Source organism: Camelus ferus, chromosome 8 (assembly GCF_009834535.1).
Source record: "Camelus ferus isolate YT-003-E chromosome 8, BCGSAC_Cfer_1.0, whole genome shotgun sequence".
NCBI lineage: Eukaryota > Metazoa > Chordata > Mammalia > Artiodactyla > Camelidae > Camelus > Camelus ferus.
In genome coordinates, this window is record NC_045703.1 from 31,977,494 (window position 1) to 32,005,102 (window position 27,609).

Consider the following 27,609-nt stretch of genomic DNA (forward strand, 5'->3'; position numbering starts at 1 on the left):
GTGATCACAGGGGAGGGTGACCTGAAAGGCAAGGAGGCGGGTCCTGCCTTAGGTAACAGAGCTGCAGGTAGCCGGGCTAGAGTTCAGTCCTGAGTCTTTTTGACTTGGAACTGACATGGTCATCTAAGGGTTACAAAGAATAGTCAAAAGGAAGGGTCTTGTCCAGCTCCTAGTCCAAGGCTTTTAAAGTTCAGACATGGCAGGGAGACTTCAAGCTCAGTGATTTGCGATAGGCCGTGGGGCTAGGCTAGACCCAGGACCTGCCTTCGGGACAGCGCCCTTTCAAGTTCCCTGGTGGGTTGGCATGTCTAGGGGCACAGATGCTCGTCTTCCAAGGACAAGCTTGTGTGATGTATAGAAATTCAGAGCTGCTGTGCTTGAATGGAGGGAGGACGCCCAGTGCCTGCCTCTCCCTCGTTCTCCACTTATGATCTCTGTCTCCTCTGTCTCTGTGTGCCTCGACACCTCTGGGGAGCACAGTTTGAAAACAACCAGTCAACACCACAGCTGCCTTCTGCGTGCAGTGTTAATTACCCTTGTTGTTAATTACCCTTTGGGGGACTGGGCAACCCCCAAAGCTCTGAACTGTTCCTCCAAATGGCTGAGTAGGGCCTGGGGGTGGGGGGGTCATCCTCTGTGCTGGGGTTCCCTTGGCCTCCTCCTCACACTTGGGGAGGCCTGGTGATGGGCCTGTTCTGGCTTTTCGCTTGTTGGACAGGCTACTACAGATGTATTTAGGGCCTTGGTGTTGTAAAAGCCCACTCTTATTAATCCTAGAAGAAAAGAGGAAAAGCATAAGAAAGAAGAAGTACTCAAAATATTTTAAAGTGTGAAGTTATCTTCTCCTGCCTGGGGCAGCATCAGCGGAGAAGTACAGCTGCTAAACTGACAAGGGCGATAAGCGTTCTTGGGCCGGATGCACCGCAGAAGATGGGTGAAAACACCAGGAACCGTGCATCTATAAAGGAAGCCAAACAGGAAATCTGACGTGAGTCATCAGAAAGCAGACCGCACGGTGAGGGGCGGTGCAGCTTAGAGATGAAGGTGTGACTTCGAGATGAAGGCTCGGCCGTGCGTGGTTGAGGGCGGTAGACAGAAGAAGTCACGTTCTAAGCTGGGTCTAAGATGAGATGCGAGGCGGCCGGGTTTGCTAAAGCTGATGTTAACAGGTTCTGCTGCTGGAGTTTGGGGACAATTTAGGGAATTGGAAATGAACTTCAGCCTCGGACACTGTGAGAAGAGGCTGTATTGACTCACCAGTGATTCCGGGCATTCTGTGTCTGAGGTGCTGGACCAACCTTCAGCAGACTGTGTGGCCTCAGCTCATTTTCTGGTCATTAATCCAGCAATTTCTGTTGTCACCTGCCACCAAGGGGGCTGGGAGGCAGCTGGCCTCTTCACGCTTGCTGGCGGGCACAGAGTAATCAGTTACACAGTTAAGCAGGGCTCGGTTCAGTCAGACCATCATCTGAAGTGAGTGAGGCTGCCTATACTCTCTGGCTTTTTTGTGGTCCCAGGGTCCCATGGTCCCTGGTCTTCCACTCTAACTGGCCTCTGCCACACATGGAGGACGTCAGAGGGAACTGTGGGAACAAGTCATCAAGGACTATGGTGCTGTCTGAAAGCCAGAGCGCCTGGAACACTGACAGAGCCTGGAGTTCCTTTCTCCAAAAGGGAATTCTGGAGGCAACACTGCTTCTTGCTCATGCCAGCTCCCCTTCCGATCCTCTGAACTGACGGCTTTTGCAGGCCCACTGATGCAAGTTTGAGTTGCCAATAAGAGGACATCAGGGGGCTGCTGAAGGGGTTCACATCATATCCCGTGAGGACATTAACCAATGCTGCAGGCTGAAGCCAAGTCAGAGAGAGAAAGCTGGGTAGAAGGAGTGCTGGACCTGGACTCTGGGGAGGTGGCTTCAAGGACCCCTCTTGCCACTGGGCTCTGGGGCTTCACTTTTGTCTCTCTCCTTTCCTGCTATATAAAGAGGCTAGACTAGGAAATGGTGGAGGCCCGTCCCACCAAGTGGTGGCAGGACGCTGTCTCCTGACTGCTCCCCCATACTCGGTCTCTCCCCTCTCCAAGCAACCTCATGTAATACTAAATCTAACCTGAGTGTCTGCTATGGCACTATTCACAGCTTTTAACAGATACGAACACACTCAATCCTCATACAATCCTATGGGGTAAATGCTATTTTTTCTACCTTGCAGAGGAAGCAACTGAGGCACAGAGACATTATGTAAGTAGTTCAGGGTCACCAGTGTAGGAAGTGGCCAAGCCAAAACTGAAACATCAAACTGCCTCTAAATTGTAACTCATCCAAAAACGGGCAAAGGACTTGAGTAGACATTTCACCAGACATACAAATGGCCAATAAGCACATGAAAAGATGTTCAACATCATTGATCATTAGGAAAATGCAAATCAAAACGACAAGGAGATACCAGTTTATACCAGTTAGAATGGCCAGCGTCAAAAATCCACAGAAAAATTACAAATGTTGATGAGGATGTGGAATCCCTGTGCTTTGCTGGTGGAAATATAAAATGGTGTAGACACTGTGGTAACCAGTTTGGTAGTTCTTCAAAAAGGTAAACATAGAATTACCATATTGATACAGCCATTCCACTACTAGGTATATACCCAAAAGAACTGAAAGCAGGGACCCAGATGGATACTTGTAGACCAGTGTTCATAGTGGCATTGCTCACAATAGCCAAAAATGTCCATCGACAGATGAAAGGCTAAACACAATGTAGTATACACACACAATAGAATATTTTTTAAAAGCCTTAAAAGGGATTGAAGTTCTGACACGTACGATAACATAGATGGACCTTGAAGACATTGTGCTACATGAAATAAGCCAGACACAAAAGGACAAATGTTGTATGATTCCACTTATATGTGGTACCCGAGTAGGCGAATTCATGGAGACAAGAAGCAGATTATAGAATATCGGGACCGGCGGTAGGGGAGGGGATGGGGAGTACAGAGTTTCAGTTTGAGATGATGAAAAGTTCTGGAGTTGGTAGTGGTGATGGTTGCACAACAATGTGGATATACTAATGACACTGAATTGTACACTTAAACATGATTAAAATGGTAAATTTTTTGTTACGTGTATTTTGCCACTATAGCGAAAGTGCACAGCCAAACTCCTCTCTGACGGTGTGCACATCACATCCCTCCTGCTCTGGTGCTGTCATTCCTTCTTCCTTCCCGACTCAGCAACGGCACCCCAGCCTGGGACAAGCCCCACCTGGGTTGCAGGTGGGCGTCTCCTCACAGAAGCCAGGCTCCCTCCTGTGTACTTCCCTGTCCCCTGCTGTGCCGCTCCCCAGCCCCTCGAGCTCCCAGCCACCCACAGGCCAGAGGGTCTAAGCCCCACTCTTCACCAAGAACACCAGGGCTGTCTACACTGCTGCTCTGCACTCCTATCTTTTGGGATTTCCCCAAGAGTTGGAGTCTGGGCTATGGTCTTAATGCTGCATTGCACGTTGTCTTGTAGCCGTGCCTGCAGGTGAAACGACGCTGCATCACCATCTAGATTCTGCTCTGGGTCTAGAGTAAAGGACAGATATGGAAATGCAGCAAACACTAAATCAACGCTTCACGCCTTGTCTGGAAACAGTCATTTGCTGACTTTTATGTCAGCTCCGGCCTCTGTCGCCTTTGGGATTGGTCTGTGTTGAGTGAATTGCAACTTACAATTTAGGACTAAAGAGGGGACAGGTGGACATAAACAGGAGAATTAGGAAAGGAATAACAGGAGGCAGCCAGGCTGCGCTCTGGTTCACTGACAATGGCCTTTGATTAGAACAGTGTTGCTCTTCGAGTAGCAGCTCTAAAAATCTCAGCATCGAGAGAGGCTGTAACTGCTTACCGTGCTATCTGCTTTGTTGTCTTGTCATTTTATGTCTTAGCTGTTTTACATTCTGGGCGCAGAACCAGCTGGGAAGGATACCAGCCCCATGGCGTCTGTAGTGGTGGCTAGCTGCAGGTACAGTCCGTGTTTAAACCCTGGTTTGTACTCAGGTTCTTCTTACGGTACATGGTGGGTCACCTGAAAAGAAGTGATACCCTGGGCAGTTGGAAAGGCCCAGGAGTATTAAACGTCACAAATTATGCAGTATTTTTTTTTAAAATTCTAATTAATTTGAAGCACTTTTGGTAATTTGCTTTTTCTTCTTTTTATACTTCTGTTTATGTAATGAAGGGCAACGTACTTGCAGGCCCCTGCATCCGGACGTATCTGGCCTGGGTGTGACCAAGCAGATTTTCCTGCCTGCAAAGCCTGCAGGTTGCTCCCCCTGCAGAGAAGACCACGAAGACAGGAGGCCTTCCCCCGCCCGGTCAGAGGTGAGGTTAGATTGTAATGAACAGCGACCTCTAGTGTGTGGTTCAGGACTTGTGTTTGACTAAGAGAACAGAATGAAAACTGCAAAGACGGGAGTGTTCATGAAATTTCCCGCAAACAAAGGCGAGATAGACATTTCCTCACTGTTTTCCCTGATAGAGAAGCTCAGGACTGAAGAGTTTGTTTCACTTGCACCGCTCACTGCCATCAGGGCTGGCGATGCTATTCAAAACGTTGCCTTTTTATTTCACCAGCAGATTTCTCCCAAATAGATCACTGGGATTTGTTTTTTAAAGCCTTCTCAGTTGCCTTTACAGTTTGCCCAGGATAGCATCAACTGCTCTGACTGTAGGCTGTGTACGCCTGCTGGAGAGAGGGTGGAGCAGGGGGATGGAGACGGGAGCCCAGAAATGGCATACAGGCAGTGCCTGTGCGGAAGCTGGGGGCTCCTGGTCACCCACTCTCAGAGGGTGGCCAGCTCTCCATTTCTTCCTCCTGCTCTCCGCTGTTGAAGACTTCCTTCCCCCGAGCTGGACATCCAACAGCAGTAATCAGCCAAAGATGCTTCCTGCCCTGTCTCTGTTCTTCCCTGGTCTTCTGCCCCTCCTATTCTTCTGAAGCCAGTTCTGAGTCTCCAGGGTGATGTTTCGGCCAAGTTAGCTCACAGGCTGGGGGTGTTCATTCCTCTGAAAAATGCGGCCAGAGGGTGCTCTCCAAGCTGGGTCAGGAGCCAGGAGGAGAGCTTTCAGAGAAAGGCTAAAATCACAGTTCCTGGCCCATGACTTTGCTGTTTCGTGATGAGAATAGGGATTTGGGGTTTGGAGTGGGAGTGCATTTTTCTGAACTTCAACCCACTCAAAGTTGGTAGATTCACAGCACGTATTTGCAGTAATACCTAAGTTTGCCCTGCTGTTGCCTTTTAATGAAACATCAACATGGAAATGCTGCTTTTTTTTTTTTTTTTTTTTTTTTTTGCTGTTGTTTTTAAAGCTGTGAGCACATCATTGTGCTTGAGCTTTCGTGGTTTCAGGGATGCTTCCTCCTCCCTATGTTTTTAGACCAAGGAACTAAGCAGTTGCATAAAGTGGGAGCCATCCTTAGAGCTGACAAACCAAAGCCACAGACCCTCACTGTCCTTAGCCCTGTGATCCTGTAACATCATATTTATATGCCAGGAGCGGGAGTGACAGATCAGGACAAGCACATAAATGAGGTGTCAAGAAGATATAGGGAGTGGTGGGAATTCCATGACCAGATGGAGCCAGGGAGGCCTCTGCCTGTCTTGGATCCATTCAGCAAGTCTTCCCAGATGGCCTGGCTGAGCAGGTGCTACCGCCTGGGAACAGGTTTGGGGCAAGAAGAAGGTCAGGCCTAGGGGGAGGGACACAATGGAAAGGTGAAGGTAGAGCTCCCTGGTCTTTGATACAAAGGATCAACCCCTTGGCTCTATCTTTGGTGATGTGGAAAACTGTTAGAATCCCAGCCCAAGAAGGGTACGAAAAGTAAAATAAAAATGATGGTTCAATAAAAACAATACCAACAGGGGAAGATAATTCTGGCTGGGGTGGCAAGGGTCAGTGGAGGAGGGTAATAGATTTAGAGGGAAGATGTCTGAGGAGGAAGACGATTCCCCTGGGAAATCACCCGTGTCTGTTCTCAGACTGTGATGGTATGAAAAGAAAGGTGGAAAGGCTAAATATCAAGAGAGGAACAAGGCAGCAGGACTTGCTAATGAACTGGATTAATAAAGACTAAAAGAAAGAGAAAGAAAAATACCATATCATATCACTCATATGTGGAATCTAAAAAAAGAAAGAAAGAAAAAAGAGGACACTAATGAACTCACCTACAAAAGATACAGACTTGCAGACACAGTAAACAATTTTATGGTTACCGGGGGTAAGGGAGTGGGAAAGGATAAATTTGGAGTTTGAGATTTGCAAAGGTTAACCACTATATATTAAAAAAAAAAAACCAAATTTCTTCTGTTATAGCATGGGGAACTATATTCAGTGTCTTGTAATAATCTTTAATGAAAAAGAATATGGAAATGAATATATGTATGTATGTGCCTGACTGGGACATTATGCTGTACACCAAAAATTGACACATTGTAGCTGACTATACTTCAATTTTTTTTTTATTTAAAAAAATGAACCAAAGATTTCTCATGGAGTTGGCAAAATGGTAGCCTTGATGAAGTGGGCACTCGGAAGGGCCAGCTTTTTTCTGGAGGTAGATGGGGAACCAGATAAGGATTGTGCCCTGGGTGCAATCTCTACTGGGGAAAGACGGGGATCACTTCCCATCCTTACTGTCTGCCTTCTGCAGCTCCTCTGCCCGGCATGATCTCCATTCATCCGAAATGCATGTTCATCCGGCAGAGGCTACTGGCTGTTTCAGCCTGTCTCCTTCCCCACACCTCCAAACTGCTCTGCCTCTCCATCTCATGCTCCTGCCAGTCACCTGCCAGAGCATGTAAGGGCACCCAGAAGGGAGCTCCATGTTCTCCTCTCTGGTTATTTCCAGACACTTTCCCAGCTATTTACATGGTTTTGTTCCCTAACTTCAAGCCAATGTCCTTGATGAACATATATCCAAAAATTCTCAACAGAAGATTAGCAAACTGAATGTAATAATGTAGAAAAGACCATATACCATGATCAAGTGGGACTTATCCAAGGGATGCACGGATGGTCCAATGTCTGCAAATCAACCAATGTGATACACCACATTAACAAATTGAAGAATACATATCATATGATCATCTCAATAGAAAGCAGAAAAAGCTTTTGACAAAATTCAACATCCAATTATGATCAAAAAAACTCTCAATAAAGTGGACATAGAGGGAGTGTACTTCAACGTAATAGAGGCCATATATAACAGACCCACAACTAACTCCATACTCAAATGCTGTAAAGCTGAAAGCTTTTCCTCTAAGATCAGGAACAAGACAAAGATGCCCCTATTGCCACTTTTATGTAACATAGTATTGGACATCCTAGCCAGAGCATTTAGGCAAGAAAAAAGAATAAAAGGCATCCAAATCTGAAAGGAAGAAGTAAAAGTGTCACTCTTTGCAGATAACCTGATACTATAGCGAGGAAACCTTAAAGACTCCACCAAAAAACCGTTATAACAAATAAATGAATTCAGTAAAGTTGCAGGATAAAAAATTAATGCACAAAACTCTACTGTGTTTCTACACACTGATAATAAACTATCAGAATCAGAAACCAAGAAATCAGTTTCACTTACAATTTTATTTACCATGCATCAAAAGGAATAAAATACCTAGAAATAAATTTAACCAAGGAGGTGAGAGACCTATGCACTGAAGACCATAAGACATTGATGAAACATGTTGCCAGAGAGTTGTGGGAGGTGGGGGGGGGCAAAATTAGTGAAGGGGATCAAGAAGTTCAAACTTCCAGTTATGAAATAAATGTCTTGGGGATGTAAAGGGCAGCGTGGGGAACATAGTCAATGACATTGCATTAACTTTGCATGGTGACAGATGTTAACTAGATTCATCGTGGTGATCATTTTGACTTGACAAACATCAAATCACTATGTTGTATACCTGGTGCTCATATAATATTGTATGTCAATTACGCCTCAATTGAAAAAAGAAATCTGGTTCTCTGGCTCTGTCACTAACTAGCCATGGGTGCTTGGGCAAGGTACTTGAATTTAAGTCAACCTAAAAATTATCTTTCTCTCTAAATTCTAGGATCTCTTTCTATCACATTAAGGCCTAAATAATCTTCCCAAGGTTTATCCAAAATCCATCTCAAATTACCTCTCCAACCTTGCTTTCTGTATTTTTCAAATGTATCCTGTCCCAGTCAAGCTGTCCTCCTCCTGGTCCTGTCACCAGACTGCACTGATGCCTGCCTCTGTGCCTTCACCTATGTACTTGTCTTGTCTTGCCTGGGTGCCTTCTGATCTCGCTCATACCTGTCCAAATCCTCACATCTCCCCAGGGCCAGCTCAATACTCACTTTTTCCATAAACTGTTCCCTGACCCCTCCAGTTCTCACTGATCTTTCTTTGTGTTGAACTCCTGAGCATCTACACAGTACACCTAAATCTTATTTTTATTATTTTTAACAATTTACTATTATTTCAGCCACAGTTAGTTTTGGTTCCCCCATGAGTTATAAACTTTTTAAGAGAAATGAACCACATCTTATGTGTCCTTTATTTCTCACAGTATATTACTCAGCATGTCACTGAACACCTAGTAGTTTCTTTATATGTGTGTGCCAGCCAGGGTACTTTAGGGAAATGGAACACTCACAGACATACACACATGGATTTTAAGGACTGGCAAATTGTGGGATTCTGGAAAGTCCTAAATCTGTGGAGCTGGTGGCAGGCTGGAAACCCAGGCAGAAGTTCTTGTTACAGTCTTGAAGCAGGATTTCTTCTTTGAAACCTCAGTTTGGCTCTTAAGGCCTTCAACTGACTGGATGAGGCCCACCCACATTATTGCAGGTCATCTCCTTTACTTAAAGTCAACTATTGTAGATGTTAACTACATCCACCAAATGCCTTCACAGAAACACCTAGATTAGTGTTTGATTAAATAACTGGGTACTGTAGTCTACCCAAACTGACACATAAAACTAACCACCACAGAGCACTTGCTAACTGAGTCAGATTGAGGAGTACAGGCACACCTCAGTTTGCTTTACTGTGTATCACATATGTTGCCTTTTTTTTTTCTCCACAAAATGAAGATTTTTGGCAATCCTGTGTCAAGCAAGTCTATTGGTGTCATTTTTCCAACAGCATTGGCTCACCTCATGTCTCTGTGTCACGTTTTGGTAATTCTTGCAATATTTCAAACTTTTCATTATTATTATACTTATTATCATGATCTGTGATCAGTGATCTTTGATGTTACTGCTATGACTTAGCAATAAACTATTTTTAAATTAATGTATGTACATTTTCTAGACATAATGCTTTTGCACACTTAAAAGACTACAATATAGTGTAAACATAACTTTTACATGCACTGGGAAACCAAGAAATTTGTGTGACTTGCTTTATTGGAATATTTGCTTTTTTGTGGTGATCTGGAACCAAACCTGCAATATCTCTGAGGTGTGCCGGTAATTCATGGTTTAGGATTCAACAAGACGGACTCCTCAAAATAAGAATGGAGAAAGGTCACTGAGAGACCTGGATAAGAAGCAGCAAATCTCCTGGGCATGCGGCAAGTGGGAGCTGGGTGGTGCCCCCCAGGGGAGCTGCCTGGCAAGAAGGCTGTAAACCAGCAGGAACTTACAGAGTCTAGGTATTTGAGGGTTAAAAGGAAGAGAGGCGGAGATCACTCTTAGAAGGTACTGGAAATATTTCTGTGCAAAGAAAGGAGTAGGGTGGGGTTGGAAGAGAGATGAGGGGAGAGAGAAAAGCAGGAAGAGAGAGAAAGGGAGAGAGAGAGGAAACAAGAAAGAGAGAGAAGTGGGGGAGGAGGGAGGGAAGGGAAAGCTAAGGGTGGGAGGGGGAGTGGAGAGGGAGAGGAGGGGAGAGAGAGACAAAGGGAGACCCAGAGTTTTAAAATCCCAGGTCATTGTGTGTTGTCTACAGTTAAATGAAACTGAGGTCAATTTAAGTGGCTTCAAAATTAGAAATTTTGTTTTCTTCTCAGGCAATAGGCAGAAACTAATGAGAGACTCTGGAAATGTGAGAATAAAGTCGACAGGACCCAAAGCAAGGCAAAGCAGATGCCTCTGGTGAGGAGAGAGAATTCTTGACAGATTTTCTGATGACAAAAGGCCAATTCTTATCTGGAAGTTGGTTTATTTCAAATAAATTTGTGTATATAAAACCTTGAGAGAGTTAAAAAAAAAATAGAAAAGCCAAACAAAACCGCTTACAGCAGAAATCCAGATATTTGCTGCAAAACAATTACTATTAGCATTCTGAAGCATTCCCAAAATAGAGCTTCAACATTAGCCTTCTGTGAATTCAAGCAAAGCGGCATCATTACACAAATTATATGCCTGGAGAAGGGGCTTCTGCACTGAGATGAACTTGTGAAAAGAACATTTAAACCAAAGGCAATTTTGCTCTATTCCCCTTGCTCTCGTTGAAGATATTTATGCTTGAGCAAATCTCTCACTCCCAATCTGATTTTGCCTTTTTCTTAATCCAGCCATGCAGTCATAAAATCCCCTGTTTGGGAACAATATGATTTGCTGCCATGGAAACAATGACAATATCGTAAATGTATCTGGCCCCACGAGATCAAAGAGGAAAAGCAATACTACTAATATTTTGCAGTTCGATAGTGCCACTCGCCAAGCAGTCACTGACTAGCAAATATCATGGATCTGCAGACGGGGGAAACTGAAGCTGCAAACTCTCATGCTTTGGTCTAAAGCTCTTGAATTTTCAACTCTGGCAAAAATGGCCAGATCTTTCTAATTCCCACCCAGCGCAGCAGCTAAGGAGCCAGACTCTTGGTCTCCATGCCTCTTTTTGGATGAGGATGGAGAGCTGGCTCTTCTTCCAGTGCCTGTACTTCACCAACTGTTCCTAATTAGGAGAGTATTTGATGGAACCTAGTTTGATAAAATAAACAAACAAAAAGCCCTGGGCAATTGCCACAGTGGTGAAAACATTTATGTACATAGGAATAGAAAAGAGGCTCTGGAACGCGCATTAAAACTTAAGCACTCATATCCAACCCGGCGTGTGCACTGGCCTGACGCCCCCTCCTCCTCCAGTCTCACCTAGCTGCTCATTCTCTTGATTCCTGGCTGTGGTTGGATTTGCCTAAAAGCTAATGACACTTAAACTCCACAGCCTCTTACATGTTCATACATGTACCATTTTCAAGGCTCTAGGAGGGGCCCCAGTGATGTATTCACTGGACAGATGTTAAAAAAAAAGAATCCATGGAGGGGAGGGTATAGCTCAGTGGTAGAGTGCATGCATAGCATGCATGAGGTCCTGAGTTCAATCTCCAGTACCACCATTAAAAAATTCTTTAAATAGATAAATAAATAAACCTGATTACCTCCCACCATCAAAAAAAAAAAGATCTGTACTCTTAGTTCCTCTTGTACTGGGTGTTGTTGGAGTAGCCTTTGGGTTCCCCGTAAAAGGAAGTGAGGTAGGGACGCATTTGGATTAAGTGATTTGCACTCACTTCTGTTGATGGTTAAATTATTGCTAGCCTTTTCTGAGCAGTGCTGGCTTCCAGGAATACTCTTACTGCCCACTTTCCCCGACCCTCATCCATGGGGTGAGGGCTCAGGTGCCCATTACAGGAATAAGATGTTGTTTGCCGCCTTTCTTCACAGAGCCATGGGCAAGATGCAATAATTTATCCTCTGTTTTGGAGGGGACACCCTGGCATTCCTCAGATCACTGGATACCTAAATTGTTTACTGATGTGGTAGGTTCCTGAATCTTCATAAGGTTTTTCTCTCACTCTCCAGAGTGCATGTAGTTTAGACAGGCCTGTAACATACTAGCCACTTCTTGCTCATCCAATCCAATTAGCATGATGTCATTAGTATAGTGGGCCAGTATGATATTCTGTGGTGTATCTAACCAGTCCAGGCTTTTATTTTGGACTATATGATGACAGAAGGTGGGAAAGTTAATATAGCCCTGAGACCAGAGTGTAAATACACAGTTATCTGTTTCTGATCCTCTTTTTCATATTTGCCAGCTCAGGGGCTGCATTCCACATACCCAAGGCCATGTTCCAACAAATGTACCACATCTGGTACAGCCACTGCATTTGGGCTTGGTTGAGTGGCATCATCTACTGTCATCCTTCAGGATCCGTCTGGTTTTTGCAGGGATCAGACTGAAGTAAATGGAGGTAAGATGCATCCTTTAGGGTTTTGTTTCCTGCCATTCCTCCAAGGAGCTATATTGCTTTTGATTTACTATTTTGAACTGTGTCTGGGAAGAACGCTGTTTCAGAGGTTTTCACTTGGATTTCCCTACAGACGAAGGCATCAGTGTGGGTGTATGTGCATTGAATTGCACAACTAGGGCCCATGGGTATGACTGTTGGATGGGTCCATGGATGTATTGGGCTCACTGTAAGCCAGACCTGGGCCAGGCTGTCTCCATTTATTACCTGAAACCCATATGTTCTCACTCTAACAGCAGGACCATGTTGATACTTTGAGTCTCCAGTTACCAATGCCAAGTCAGATCTTGTGTTCAACAGAAGTCAAAATGTTTGGACAGTCCCCTTTCCTCAGTGCATGCGTGATGAATGACTACACTTCTCTTTGGGGAAGGACTGGAGGAATCATTACTGGGTACACTTGCTATGATGTTGCTCAATTATTAGGTTCCAGGTCCACAAAACTTGCTCATATCTGGAAACTAGGCAAGGGGTCATGGCTTTTTTGGTAGTATAGCCCTCAGCCTCCTGATCATTCATCCTTGATTTCTTTTGATTTCAGATTGAGTAACATCCTTGCTGGGTACCCATTAATTTTGTCCCAGGAATCTTAACCCTTAAAAGAGAAGAATGGGATACTTCTGTGGTCTCACAGTGTTTATAACAATCTAAGAATTAAAGATTTTTTAGGACTTTCGCCTAATTATCCCCATCCAGTGTATCACTTGAATTAGATGGACTTCAAGGTTCATTTTAACCCTGAAACAACTGTCAAGAATGATGTTTTAGATCTAATTCTAAACTTTCCCTAAGAGGCAGCATGGCACAGGCTCTAGGGGCAGACCACCAAGGCTCTATCTGTGGCTTTGCCATTTAACCAACTGTGGGACCTTGAGCAAGTTACTTAATGTCCCTGAGCCTCAGTTTCTCCATCTGTAAAATGGTAATAACAAAATATCTCACTCAGAGGAGGAAAAGAGTTAATATGTGTAAAGGATTGATAACGATGCCTGGTACACGTTAGGTAGTTTTGTATAAGTGTTTGTTGTCCTGGCTCTTGAATTCAACAAGCTCACTCTCATTTTGATATGAATGTTAATTTCTGCTGCACCCGTGTGCCCACCACGTGTTGTGTTTACCTTTAGCTCAGCGCTCAGCATATTCATTGTGGTGACTCCAGCCTCTGTTTTTCCTGCCTCACTTTGAGCCTTTTCAGGGCCCAAGTATGCCGTGTTACCTCTCTGCTTCTGACACAGTGCAGCTGTTTAGTAAATATTCCCGTGAGTGAATAAGTGAGCTTGCGGTCTAAGAGTTGGCCTGTCTTAGGCTGGGCCCTGAAGTGATTTAGTGATTTTTCTTAACCAGCTGCAGCTGGGTTCTCTGTCAGACGTGCAGCACTGGATCCCTCTGTCTGAGGCTGTTTGCTGCCTGGCTCCTCCAGCAAACAAACCATACCCCAGGTGCTCATGTACCCTGATCCGTGCTGCTCTTGTTCATTTTCCTTGTTTCCCTCCATTCTGGCCCCTGACTTGTTTTGGCTATTGAGAACCTCTTTCCTGGTTTTCAGGTTATTAGTTAGCTTCTAAAAACCAACACCTCAAGTTCTCACCTCTCTGCTTTGACCTCCATGTTCCTTAGCTTTTGTTTTGCTCTCCAAACAAATAACATGGAATCCCTTGTTTTTGTTGTGGCTTCTTATACTGAGACCCCTCACCAAGCTTCTGGCCTCTTATGGCAGAAACACCCTTGCTGTTTCCCATCCCCAAGTGTGGATATTTGATTGGTACTGCCTGACCTCCTCCAGCAGGGATTAACAGTCATAACCACTCCCCACCCTGTGCTCAGGGCAGATAGGGCTAATCAATCACCTACCCTTTCCTTCAGTGTCCCCATAAGGTTGCAGATCCTGTTCAACTACCACAGTCAGACTCGGTGCATGAGCGCAGTCCTGTTTGCCCTCCCTGAGTTAGATCATGGCCCTTGCCCACGTGGATCTACTTTGCTAGTTTCACCTCTGCCTCTTAGGACTTGACCTTCTCCTGCCCATTTGACAAATGAAACCTACCCAACCCCATTCTTCTCAGCCCCCGACCCCTACCAGACAGCTCTGGAGCCTGGTAGTCTTTGGCTACCAGGAATCTGGCACAGTTATGTCTATTAAGGGTCACATGTGACCCTCCGCTCACAATCCCTCTACCACTACCATTACTGTACCTAGAAGCAGCTTCTTTCCCCGGGTGTCTGAAAGAAGCCCAGAGAAGTCACAGATCTTCTCTGAAATGCACTGTTTATAGGATTGTCTCGGGGACTGAGCCAGGTCAGATTGATTGTTTTCCTGAAGGCCACTCGGAATCGGGCTTCCTGGCAGGCTCTGTGGGGGCCCAACTCTCCTGTGCATTCCTAGTCCTCTGCAAAGAAAACCTCCTCCATCCCTCTGTCCCTGAAGACAGAGGTGCTGATTGTGGGCCAGTAACATTGTTTAGCCCTGGTGCTGGGGGAGAAGTGTGAGGAGCAAAGGGTAGCAAGTTTAAATACTTTGACTTCCACAGAGCAGTTGTTCAGTTTCCCCTTTTCTCTTTGGGCTACATGTCCCCTGGTGCACTCTCCTGCCCTGGGAAGGACAAGCAGACTCAGGCAGGGGCTCAGGACAGGATGCTAACCTCCAGAGCCCCGGCTTCAGGGACAAGTGTGCCCTTTCCCTTTCAGCCCCTTCCTGAGGTCGGTCTTTGCCGGGCCGGCCTTTGCCAGAGCTGCTTGGGCCGCCTCAGCTCGGGCCACCTCAGCTCGAGCATCTCAGACTGCCATGCTGCTGCGGGGTTTCCAGGGAACCGTAAGCTTAACTGAGGAGGTCACAAGACGGCTGCCCATGGGCACCTGCAGCCCATGTGGTATTTTTAAGAAATAAAAATTAGTTGCGCACATTTAAAAATGGAGGATTTCGTGTGAAATTCCAGATTTCTGCTTTCTTCTGAGAAATAAGATGCACCGTCAGTGTTGGGCCCACACTATGATGGCATATGTGGACAGAAGTCAAGTAATGGCCCCCCTTTTAGATGGTGTCATGGGCCAAATTGTGTCCACCAAAATTCATATGTTGAAGTCCTAACCTCCAGGACCTCTGAATGTGACTGTATTTGGAGACAGAGTCTTTAAAGAGGTGATTATGTTAGGATGAGATCCTAATCCAGTATGACTGGTGTCCTTATAAGAAGAGGAGATTAGGACACAGGCAGACACAGAGGAGAGACCATGTGAGGATGCAGCAAAAAGACAGCCACCTGCACAGCAAGGAGACAGGTGTCAGAAGGAACCAAACCTGCCAACTCCTTCATCTTGGACTCCCAACCTCTGTGAGGAAGAGATTTCTGTTGTTTAAGCCCCCTAGTCTGTGGCGCTTTGTTGTGCCAGCCCCGGTGGGCTGATCCAGGTGGGCTGCAGTACAGTGGCCGTGGTTCCCACCACTCCTTCTCCGGCTCCACTGCAGCCATTTTCATCGCCTCTCTGATCCCTGGGGCCATACTGTTCGTGACCCTGTCTTATCAGAACAGAGAGAAGGATTTTTCCTAGTTGAGGGGAAGGGGTCTTCGTCTCCCTCCCTCCCCTTAGAGTAGAGCAGCAGGTTGAGAGATTCAGAATCTCAGCCCAATGTCTATATTTTTCATCTTGAATGACCCTTCTAGATATTTAGAATGTTACATTCAGAGTGACCTTGGGGAGTATGGTCAAGCTTTCTGCTTCCTAGACCTGGGGTTCTGGGACTTCTGTCCAGGTCTGGGATTTAGGAACCTGAGCTGGTGCGGGGGAGGCGAGGTTGGCTCTCAGAAGGCAGAGCAGGCACTCCAGGGAAATTGAAAAGAAAGCACTGGGGCAAAGTCTGAAATGAGGGCCAAGCAGGGCCTACACAGGAGTGTTAATCTGAGGGGACAGAGTGGCATGCTTGCAAACTAGGGGAGAGGTGGCAGGACAGAGAATGTAGACACAGGACAGAACAGATATGCTCAGGGCGAGACAGGGGGCAGGTGAGCAGGCCTGAGCTGGAGAAAAGGTACTGGGTCTTTGTTGAGTGCCTATGGCTTTGTCCTTGGTGATGGATGAGGTATTAAACATCCAGGAAGGAGACATATTGCTCTGCATGCTATAAAAAAACCTTCCTTTTTGCATCTCAGTACAACTTATATAGGTTCTAGGCCTATATTTGGGAGGCATAAACCAAACTAAAGTGTACAAAGTTCACAGGGGACAGAGACGCCACCCCCCAGTGACTCCAGCATCTGAAGACCTCACCAATTCACATGCCTGGGAATCAGAGGGACCTGGCATTGGTGGTGAGGGCATATGCCTCTCCACTCTACCGTATTGCTTTTTCCTAGAAGATAATAGTTTTATTTTGATACCTTCTATGTGAGAGGATGAGGAACTGTTTCCTCTTTCTGAGATCTCTTGGGAGGTAGGTTCTGTTTATGCTAGTGGGGAGAAGCTGGGCTTTGAGTAATATGTTGACTAAAGGCCAGCGTTTGCCCCAGATGGAGCAGACCATGCTAATGACTGTCCTCACTGCCTACGTCCTAGATTTTATTAGTGCTCAGGAAGCAAGGTCAGCACCATGCCTTTATCATTTCAACAGTCCACTGGGTCTGGAGAGAATAAATCATTTTGTCCTCTCTGCAAAGTAACTATTGACTCAAAGACTCATGGCTCCCCTCAATCTCGTTCCTTAAAAGCCAACCATAGTTCCATCTTATATGTGTTTTCTCATGAGACTTACTTTTCAAAAATTTTATCATCCTCATTTTCCTCTGAAAACTTCTTTGACTGGTCTACATTAATTTTGAAATTTGGAACTTGAAGAAGAACATACTTGGTATCCCCACTGGGTTTGTACTTGGTGCAGGCCAAATCGAAAGTAATGAACACACGTCTGTTTGACCTTAGCGCAAAATCCCTGCGGCCCAGCCTGACACACCACGGTCTGCTGGTGCCGTGGGGCCCTCTGTGGACTTCCAAACCATTTATGACTCACACTCAGCCAGACAACAGTCCCGGTCCTCAGCTTGCCCCGTTTTGTTCATATGGGAACCACTTTGTTTTTCTTTGTTGAGTCTCATTTGACTAATCTGAGCCCAATCTTTAATTTTGACAATGCACATGTGTTATTAACCTCACTTACACAGTAAGCCATCATTTTCAGTGCCCTGATACTTCATCCAAATGTTTTAGTCTGACAAGAATCACATCTTCTGAAAATTTGTGTAGTAGAATTGCAAACTACAGAGTAAGTGTACCAGTTGTTTTATAAGCCCCTGGCCACATCTACTTTATGAAATGAAGCATTTCCTTCATTAAATAAATACTAAGATATATTATAAAACTCAAAAAAATTACATCTTTTGCGTACATATTAAGTTGGCCAAAGAGGAATATTAATTAATTTATTCATACTTTCAGTAACTATTGACATTCCATTATGTGCACATATATGGAGGATATAACAGAGAATGAGACACAAATATATATATATACAAAAAAAAAAAAAAAAAGAACTGCTGTGGCCTTAAGGAGCAGTCTCCTCCTTTCAATTGGCCATGAATGTAGTAGAGATTGAGTCTATGTTTTCTTCCCTCCTCGAACATCATTCAAATTCAGAATAGTCAATAAACGTTTATTCTGCAACTAAGCATAGTGAACTGCCTGCTTCCAGTAAACAACCCCTCTTCCATCCTTTCCCCCAAATACACACCATCACCATATTTGCTTCTAATCTAATGCATGGGAATTTTTATTTTTTCTATGAGAGAGATGAAGGAGATTCTGTAACATCTTTCCCTGCCCAGCCCCAGCAGCAGGAGAGTGCTGTGCTTAGGGGTGGAGGACGCAAGTCAAAGCTATTGGGACCATTCTAACTGTGGACATAAGCTCAAGTTACAAAGCACGGCCCAGAGGTGTGGGAGAGGGCCGTTCTCCTAGCCACACTGGGGGTCTCACGCAGCTCGGAAGCTCTGAAGACTGGGCACCTTGGGGCCACTAGAAGATAATACCCTTGACTCGGGCTTTACGTTCTCGTGATGAGTGTGGCCATTGGGAGTGCAGGGGAGAAGCTAATTGTTGCTGGTTTGCTCTTCTCTTGAGGATTCCTAACAAATGCAGAAAGGCAGGTATGACAACTAGCCTGGAGACTTACTGGGTTGTATCTGACCTAAAAGTTGAAGATTCCTAGCTATTGTGAGCATTGTAGGTAAAGAGAAGTGGGGAGCAGAAAAAAGGGAAAATTAATATTATCTTGAGTTTATATGACATATCAGCATATTGGGTACTTGACATATTTTTGTCTTACCCTAGCCACACAATAACCCTGTGAGATAGACGGTGTCATCTTTATTTTAAGGTAAGTAAAGTGAGACTAAGAGAGGTTAAATAATTTGGCCAAACCGGATTTGGCTATAAGGCTGCTTGGCTCAAACACTGTGTTCTTTCCATGATATCATTGGATCGTTATTATGACTGGAACTCCTTTTATACTCTTCTCTTGTGGTGTCATATGACCTATTCACATACACTGGGTCTACTTTGGGAGTGAGACCTCACTGTCATTATCTTGAGATGATCATATGGCTCATCATCACGTTCCCCTTATAGAAAACTTCCAAGGAAGCAGTGAGAGAGTATGAAGTTTTAGTGTACTTCTCCCCATAATAGAAAAATTCTTCCAAGCCAGAAATACACTCACAGATATAGAAAACAGACTGTGGTTACTGGGGGGAACCAGGGGGAGGGATAGATTAGGAGTTTGAGATTAATAGGTACACATTACTATATATAAAATAGATAAACAACAAGGACCTACTATATGGCATAGGGAACTATATTCAATTTCTTGTAATGAGCTATAATGAAATCTGAAAAAAAGAATATGTGTGTATATGTATAACTGAATTGCTTAGCTGTACACCTCAAACTAACATTGTAAATCAACTACACTTCAATTAAAAAAAAGTTCCAAATCTGGTCTGGGGCAGTACTTTTCTATGTGATAAAAATCCATTACTTCTTCCTAGAGAAAAAAATGCCTGTGCAATTTTCTGCTGAATTTAATAGGATGAAGATTTGGACTAGGAAATTAGTTACTTTCCTACCCAATTGAGTTTCAGCTGGTTGTCTTTTCTGACAATCTTTTCTGATTTCAGAGACATTTAACCAGGCATTCTTTTTTTTTTTGGAATCTAACAATGATATTTGTACTGTTCTGTTTTCCTACAGAATAACTCTGACTTGGCCTATTATAGGCCTTTTTCCCTTGCAAGCATTATTGTAGCAATATTTTGATACTTTCTCCAAACTAAATTACCTGAAATTTTTCTTTAACACAAACAATAACAACTATTAATAACATTTTGAATTCCCATAATATGTTAGGCAAGGTTTTAAGCCCATTACACGTATTACCTTATTTTATCCTCATAACGACCTGATAACGTAGGTAATGTTAGCATCCTCATTTCACAGATGAGAAAACTGACACTGAGGGAGGTGAGTAATTTGCCCAGCATCTCTCAGCTAGTTAAGAACTAGAGCTGGGCTATAAATCCAGACAGTCTGACTTCAGTTCTGTACTTCCTCCTTCTTCCCCGTAATGCTTCAATCTCCTCTCCTTTATTTTTAAATATTTTTTTTAAATGAAACTTTGAATATCAATGTACTTGTATTCGCTGGTGGGTTTTGCACTGGCCTTTCAACTAGAGAAAAAAAGGCAAAATGTTGCCCTTTGTTTTCATTTCCTTATCTGGTTGAAATGTGTCATAATCATTCCATGTTTTTTGTTCTGACCCTTCAAACTTTGGCTTTTCCTGTGGGAGATGGAGAGGTTTCTAGCCAAGGAGTGACATGATCTGACTTGTGTTTTTAAAGTCTCATTCTGTGGTCTATAAAAGAAACTATAGGCGGGTGAGGTTGGAAGCAGGGAGACCAATTGGGAGACGCTACCTGATGGTAGCCAGGACCAAAAGAATAAGCTAGGGTCTATATCTATTTCGAAGGTAAAGTCAGAAGGATTGGGTAGATTAGCTCAGGATGAGGTGTCAAAGAGCCTGGCTGGAGGCTGTGTCTGTGGACAGAAGAGGGAAGACAGCTTATCTTCTGAGCATGGCTTCTGGACCATGTGCAGGAGCGTGGGACTGATCCACACCAGCTCCTCCCAACAGACTGGAATTTTGCCTCCTGCCTGTGGGAATTTTCCTAAACCCTGAGATGGAAGATATCAGGTTTTTCATGATTCAAGTTAGCCATGGTTCTCTCTTCTTTATGGACAGTCGGTCATCTCTCCTGCTTGGAGCAGTTTATAAGTATAGCTTGCTCATTTGCCTATTTCCAGTAGTGTATAGTCTTGTAATTTTCACAGTTTTGATGTGATTCTCATTTTTGTTTTAATTTGCTCCTTTTAAATTGCATTTTCCATATTGTATTAAACCTCTTTTGAGGTGTCTTCCCAGGGCATGATCCCTGCTTCTGAGAACATTCACCCCCATCTCAGATGATGGCCTCATCTACCATGTAATTCTTTACAGACAGCCTGTGTAGTCCTTAACTAATAAATTACTCCCTAGTTTATCAGTGGGTAAACCCAAATTTTCATATGTACGTTTTACCCGTCATTGGGTTAAACCTTCTTACTAACAAGCACAAGAAGATTGCTTTCATGTTAGTAATTATATCTGTATCTCCACATCTGTATATGTTTATCCATATGTTGAATATTCACTTATTTAAGCTGTCAAAATTTAAGATTAGGGGTACCACAAGTAATTCTCATTTAGTGTCCCAAACTCTCTCAGTTTTAGAAATATGAGTTCTCACTCAAGTCCCTTTGGGACCCTTACTGTCAAAGGTGAGGCTGGAATCACACCAGAGAGATGAGAAGTTATCCCACCTGGGCTCGTGATTGCCTGAGCATAGGGTGATCATCTCCCTTCCTCATAAATTAAAACTCAGGTTTGTTTCTATTACACAGTGATGTCTTGTAGGCTATTCGAGTGGGAACCACCAGTCCCCCTGACTGAGTGCTTGACTGAAAATGACAGAAACCCGGTTGAAACTGACATAAGCACAAAAGTGAATTAATTGGCTCATGTAACTGAAACGTTGAGGCTCACCTGGCTTCAGGAATGGCTGGACTCAAGCACTCAATGCCACATGATAGGGAAGAATCTGGAGCTCTCCATTTCTCGGCTCCTGTGTTCTCCAGGCAGGCTCTCCTGACCTCATGAGCCCTGGATGCTCCAGTCTGACATCCCACCAGCTGGAAACTTCAGTGAAAGGAGAGCCAAGCCCAGCAACTGGTCTCATTGGGATGACTTTGGTCATATCCCAGCCCTGTTTCCCTCACCATGGATGGTGGGACACAATACCATTTGGCTATATGGAATGGGAGTGGAAAAGGGATAGTACCCCAAAGAAAATTATCAGAAGGAGGGAGAGGAATTCCAGACCGCCCCGCCAGCAGGTGCCCCATCTTAAATTTAAGTTCCATTTCTGCTCCCTTGGGCTCTATCCTTAGTGGACGAGTGTCATCTTTTGGGGCCTAAGTTACCAGTGCCCACTGAATTCCCAACCCAAGACACAAAGTGCCTTTCTGAAAGTGAAACAACGAAGTTGTTTCTTCAGGATCTTTAAAAAAAAAAACAAACTTACTCCTCCACTCCCTGCTTGAATTTAATCTTTTATATTTCCATCAGAAATAATTTCTAGTGTTCTTTCATCTGCAAATAAGTACTGGTGTTGTCTTTGTCTGCATGTATTATTTATCATTCAATTCATGGCATCTCTGTCGATCTGCCTGTGGGTGTATGTGCCTGAATTTAAATGAGAATTTATCCGTGTGGTCAAAACGGTCCTTTAGGAAATCAAAAAAGAGGCTGGGGTTGGGGCGCTGCAGCTTGGTCTTGTGCTGGGAGAAGTTGCCTCTGCAGAGGGCTGGACCTCTTCAGGATTACCAGGCAAGTGAATCTGGAAGCCTGAAGGGCAAGTCCCACATCTCAGTTCAGCCCAGTGAAGAGTTTCTAGAGGACCTAATGGCAATGACAGAGCAGAGATGGTTGGTTTGCTTCTCACAGCTGATGGGAACTCCTTGCCCACTCTCCTGCTTTATAATTTCTAATTTTCTTCAAAATAGACAACTGCAAGGAAAAGGAGCTGAAATGCAATTTATTTGTTCCCTTCTACTCTTACCTGGTGATAGGTTTTCAGAGTTTGTTGGTAGAAATTATCGGTGCGATTTGCAAAAAAAAAAAAAAAAAAAAAAAAAAATGCTTCCCAGCATGTAGCCAGCCACTGAAAATAATAGTTCTCCTGCCAGCTGAAGGGCTTCTATCCCCATGGCAACAGAACTACTCCCAGATATAGGGCGAGGCACACACCTTGGAGGCCTCTTGCTCCCTCTGTGGACCCTGGGTTTGGTTTTGTTCCGTCGACCAGGAAACACCCACAGGGTTGGCAGCTAATCGTTTTGGCCCTAGGAGCTGCAATCTAAATGCAGAGTGGCCCATACTTTATTGTGATGAATCCCTGAGTGCAGATCTCCTCTTCTGATCCAACTTTAAAGAGATTTTATTAAAAGATGAGATGCTTTTGAAAAGAATCATGTTGGAAAATTTTCTTTAGAGTTATTGGAAAGAAAAATTTAAGCAAATCTCCACAAAAGGATTTCTCTTCCTTTCCCGTCCTTCCTTCCTTCCCCCAGTACCAAATGAGTGAATTAAATACAAGGCAGGGCAGCATTCAAACCAGAGACAAGAGCCGCGCGTGAATAAATACAGTAAGTGGCAGTATATGCCCAACGCGGCCCTGCGACACAGATGGCAGTTCTCACAGGTCACTGTGGCCTAATAAACCTGAAGGAACATCCAACGACAAGAATACCCACTGTGAATCTCACTCAAGAAAACATTTCAACATCATACAAGTCCTTAGAGCATTGTGTATTGTATGTGTTATTGGAAAGGCGGTCCCCGTAAGTGGTGTCAGGTCCTGGGCAGAGTGTGAATTATGCTCCAGGAATATGACTGCCTTCCCATCTCCCTTCTGTTTCATTTTTCCCTCCTGCCCCTCCCTTCTTTCATTAGCACTTTTTATAGGCCCTCTCTTAAGAACCTAAGTTCATGGTGATGTGTTCATTCCAAATGAGGAACTCCACCCCTTAATCTCCACATTATAGAAACATAGACCTTCACTTGCAGATTTAAGAACTGCTCACTCCCCCTGGGCGTGTAGAGTTTACATTGTCCTACCAGAAGTCTTCTCTAGGCACTTGAATTGCTTAACGCCTTTTTTTTTTCCTTCTGGGGAGAGAGTTCACATATAATCTTCTCTTTGCCCCACAAACACAACTTTTCTGTGATATAAGAGGGGGTTCAACTTGGTGTGCCTTCCAGAAGCCCCAGAGATTGGTGGTTGTGGTGAATAGTACAGACCTGGGAGCTTGACAGATAGGGCTCGAGTGGTAGCTCCACCACTTACATGCTGTGTTACTTTTGCAAATCACTTAACCTCTCTGTGCCTTCATTTGCTCCTCTTTCAAATGGGTACAACCGTATGCCTACATCATACGGTTGTTGTGAAAGTTAAATGAGTTAACCTACATTCCAAGGTTTTTTGCTTAGAATAGTGCTTGGCACCGGGTAAACTACACATTGAAGTGTAGTCGTTGCTATTCAAGGAGTGATGGTACTGTGCTAACATCTTCTGAATGTTTACTAGAAGCCGAGTGTTGTACTAAGGGGTTCACATGAGTTATCACATCCAATCTGCCACAAAGCCCTAGGGGGCGTGTACTAGTACTACCTTGGTTTTGCAGATGAGGAAACTTGCTGCCTGATGTCAGTTAACAAGTCACAGAAACAGGTAACTAACCTGGTTCTGTGTGGTAGTGGAGCACAGGCACTGGGCTGTGTATATGAGTTTGGTTTTTTTGTTTTGTGATGTGAGGGAAGGTTTGGGTAGGAAAAAGCAACCTTTTCAGAGAGTAATTCCATCCTATTAGTACCTCTTTTGGGTTTGAGAAATTAATTCCTATTCAATAATTATTAGATCTACAAAAATCATTTTATATGAGTAAATCTTCGTCGTGAATGTCTTGCTTAGTGCACACCTCTCAGATTCTCAGAGGATTATACCCAGCCCGGGGGAAGTGTGGCCAATTTCAGAGGTGGGTCCAAAGCTGGATAAAGGAAGGTGAGTTGGCCGTGGCTTAAACGACACCTAGAAGTGCTTCTCCTCCCTGAAAAACACGAGCTCCTGTTCTCATAAGATCAGTTTGGTGGTCACCTAGGAGGGAGCTGAAAAAATCTGCATCCAGGACACAAATTCTGATGAGAGCAAGAAGGGGCAGGAATAGGGTCCTCCGTTGGGGAGTGGCGTGGGCAGCTGGGATTACTCGAGGGTAGCCAACACCCGAGGCTGTCTGGGGTCTCCTAAATGAAGAAGGGGTCAATCAGAAAAACTGTTGAAGATAACTTTCGTTTTACAAATTTTGCCTAGATCTGCCCTTGGGTAGCCCGTTAATGTTCTGGGAACTGACAGCTATTGCCTTCATCTGTCAAATCTCAGCCTCATGTGCCCCACTTATTCTGTGAGGCTATTTAGTACTGGTATTGTATTAAGTTCCACCTTGTTGAAATAATTGCCATAATAAAAAACAATTCTGCTGGGCACATGGGCTGTGGGGAAATGGAAGCTGCCTTTTGTTCTTTCCCTCTTTATTACTTGTGTGTGTGTTTGTTGTTGTTTTTGTTGTTGTTAATGGAAGGACTGGGGACTGAGCCCAGGACCTTGTGCATGCTAAGCATACGCTCTACCACCGAGCTATACTCCCCACCCCGTTTTTTCCCTTTTTAATATGCACAGTCCAGCTGAGCTGATAACCACATCCCATTTCCTTCAATAAACTCAGCGGACTGCTCTGCCCAGAAACAAATGTCTGTATTTACAAGGCTTCTTTTATATAAGGAGCAACCTCCTACCCCACACCTTCTAGGCTTTGTCTCAATTCACAAAGGAAGCATTTCATTTTCTTTCTCTAATGGAGAATTTTAATAGATGCTGGCTATGGCCAAAGCATTGTCAGATGCAGGGCAAAGAAGCAGGTTGGCTTCTGGACACAAGACCTCTTCTAGAAGCCCCGGTTCCATCTTCCTTGGTGAACTGCAGGCATCTCACCTCCACAGAAGAGGCTCTACATGTTGTGCTTTTGCATTCATGGGAATGGCATGAAGCCGTGTGACTTCCCCCAACTTTAAAATTAGAGAGTTGCTGTGTAGCCCCCTCCAGGCACTGCAAGGTCTTTAAATAACAAGATTTCTGAGTAGCAGAAGTAACTTCTTCATAAGACTCTTATGAGGATTAAGAAATAATACGCACACAGCATTCGGTGCAGTGCTTGTCACAGAGTAAGCACTTAATAAATGACAGCTGGGATCACCTGAGTCTTGTTGGAGCCTGGCCTTGTGTCCTCTCAGGTGTCACAGTTATGAAAAGGTAAGTATACTGTGGTGTCCTCTAGAAACTCATGAGAGAATCGTAATTTTCCTTAACTAAATCCTTACAAGCTGGTGCTAATTTACTCAAGCCGTTCTCCATTAGCACGAAAGTTATGCCTCACACCTTCTCAAACGTAGAATTAAAATCAGAGGCTGCAGTCATTGCCCTCAGTTAGATGAGGCATAAATAAACTTCCGTGAGAGACTTGGAAACTTGCCTACCTCAAGGTTAATTAGCTCTACATCTCCAGAGTGTGTGCATAACAGTGCGTTGCTCCCACCAACTCAGAAACCTTGTTATTTAAAGACCTTGCAGTGCCTGGAGGGGGCTGCACAGCACATCTCTAAGGGTCAAGGCATCCCTGCCTGTGTTGGGGGCTTCAGTGAGGGTGTGGTCCATCTTACCGTGGTGATCAAGGATTTCATCTTCAGGGACAAGCCTTCTCTGGGGAGTTTTCAGAATGCGGTCAATCTTAATGATGGTAAGAAAAGACTCACCACACAGACTTTGGACAAAGCAGTGAAGTGAAATCTTCAGCATCCATCCCCTCTTCTTGGGATCCTAGAATTCCAGTTAGAGCAGTTTCAATGGCTGTTCTCTTTGCTGTTTTTTTTTTTAAAGTTAAGGCAGGTGAGGGATTGTTTTGGGTGTTGCCTCCCAGGGCAAAACACCTTGAAAAGTCATCAGTGCTTGCTCTTTCCTTTCTTCATTCTCTCCCAGGACCTCTCCCATCAGACTTTTATCCCCACCTCTGCATTCAAACTGCCCTTATTGTGACTTCCACATTGCTAAATTCAGTGTTCTCAGATCATCCTACTGGTCCCATCAGTGCATTTGACATAGTCAATCAATCTTTGCTGTTTCAGAAATATTCTTTAGGTGCCTCTCAGTAGCCTCTCAGTTTTCTTCTGGCCACTCCAGCTACTCCTCCTCAGTTTCCTTTGCTAATTTCTCCAGATATCCTACACTTCTGAACACTGGAGGGCCCCAGGCTGGGATATTTTGGATGTCTTCCTTTTCTACACTCCCTGTCTGGGTGGTCCAGTCTCATGACAGTAAATGCTGATGACTTGTAGATTTCTACCTCCAGCTTGTACCTCTTCTCTGACACCCAGACTCATATAGGGAATTTCTCATGCAGCATCTCCACTCGGATGTCTGTGGTAGGCGGAATAATTGTCCTCTGAAACACACCCACCTTCTAGTCCCTTCCACCTGTGTGTGTTACCTTAATGGCAAAAGAGAGTTTGCAGGTGTGATTATTTTAAACACTTCTGTGATGGGGAGAGGATCCTGGTTTATCTGGATGGGCCCTAAATGCAGTCACCTTACCAGAGGAAGGGAGGGGGATCTGACACAGAAGAAGGAAGCAGAGGTTGAAGTGATGCAGCCACAAGCCAAGGAATGCTGGAAGCCACCAGAAGCTGGAGGAGGTAAGGAATGGATTCTTCCCTGAAACCCTGCTGTGGCCCAGCTGACACCTTGGTCCCACTGAAACTGATTTTGGACTTCTGGTCTCCAGAACTGTGAGAGACTATGTTTTGTTATTTTAAGCCATCAAGTTTGTGATAATTCATTACAGCAGCCATAGAAATCTCACACCATATCTCACAGTTGTCTAGAACCCTATGGATCCAGAGCCACACTCGAGATTCCCTGCAAGCCTGATGTCTGAGAAAAATGAAAATTCTATTTTTCTAGTTGCTAGAATCTAGTTTCTAGAGCAGAAACCCTAGAATCATCCATAACTCCGCTCTTTATTTCATACTTCACATCTCATTTAGCGAATCCTGCTTATTTTTTGAAATACACCCAGAGTCACCACTGCTGCTA

The 27,609-nt window shown here is 44.4% G+C and overlaps 1 protein-coding gene across 2 annotated transcripts in view; it reads left to right on the forward strand.

Annotated features, from left to right (window-relative positions):
• CCN6 (cellular communication network factor 6) overlaps positions 1 to 27,609 on the forward strand; it is a 99,089-nt gene that overhangs the window by 31,140 nt on the left and 40,340 nt on the right. For both annotated transcript variants that reach the window (XM_032484724.1, XM_032484725.1), the window contains 2 exons: positions 4,221 to 4,363; positions 12,061 to 12,216. In XM_032484724.1, coding sequence (XP_032340615.1) covers positions 12,211 to 12,216 — 6 coding nt within the window. In that variant the 5' untranslated portion in view covers positions 4,221 to 4,363; positions 12,061 to 12,210. The remainder of the gene's footprint in view (positions 1 to 4,220; positions 4,364 to 12,060; positions 12,217 to 27,609) is intronic.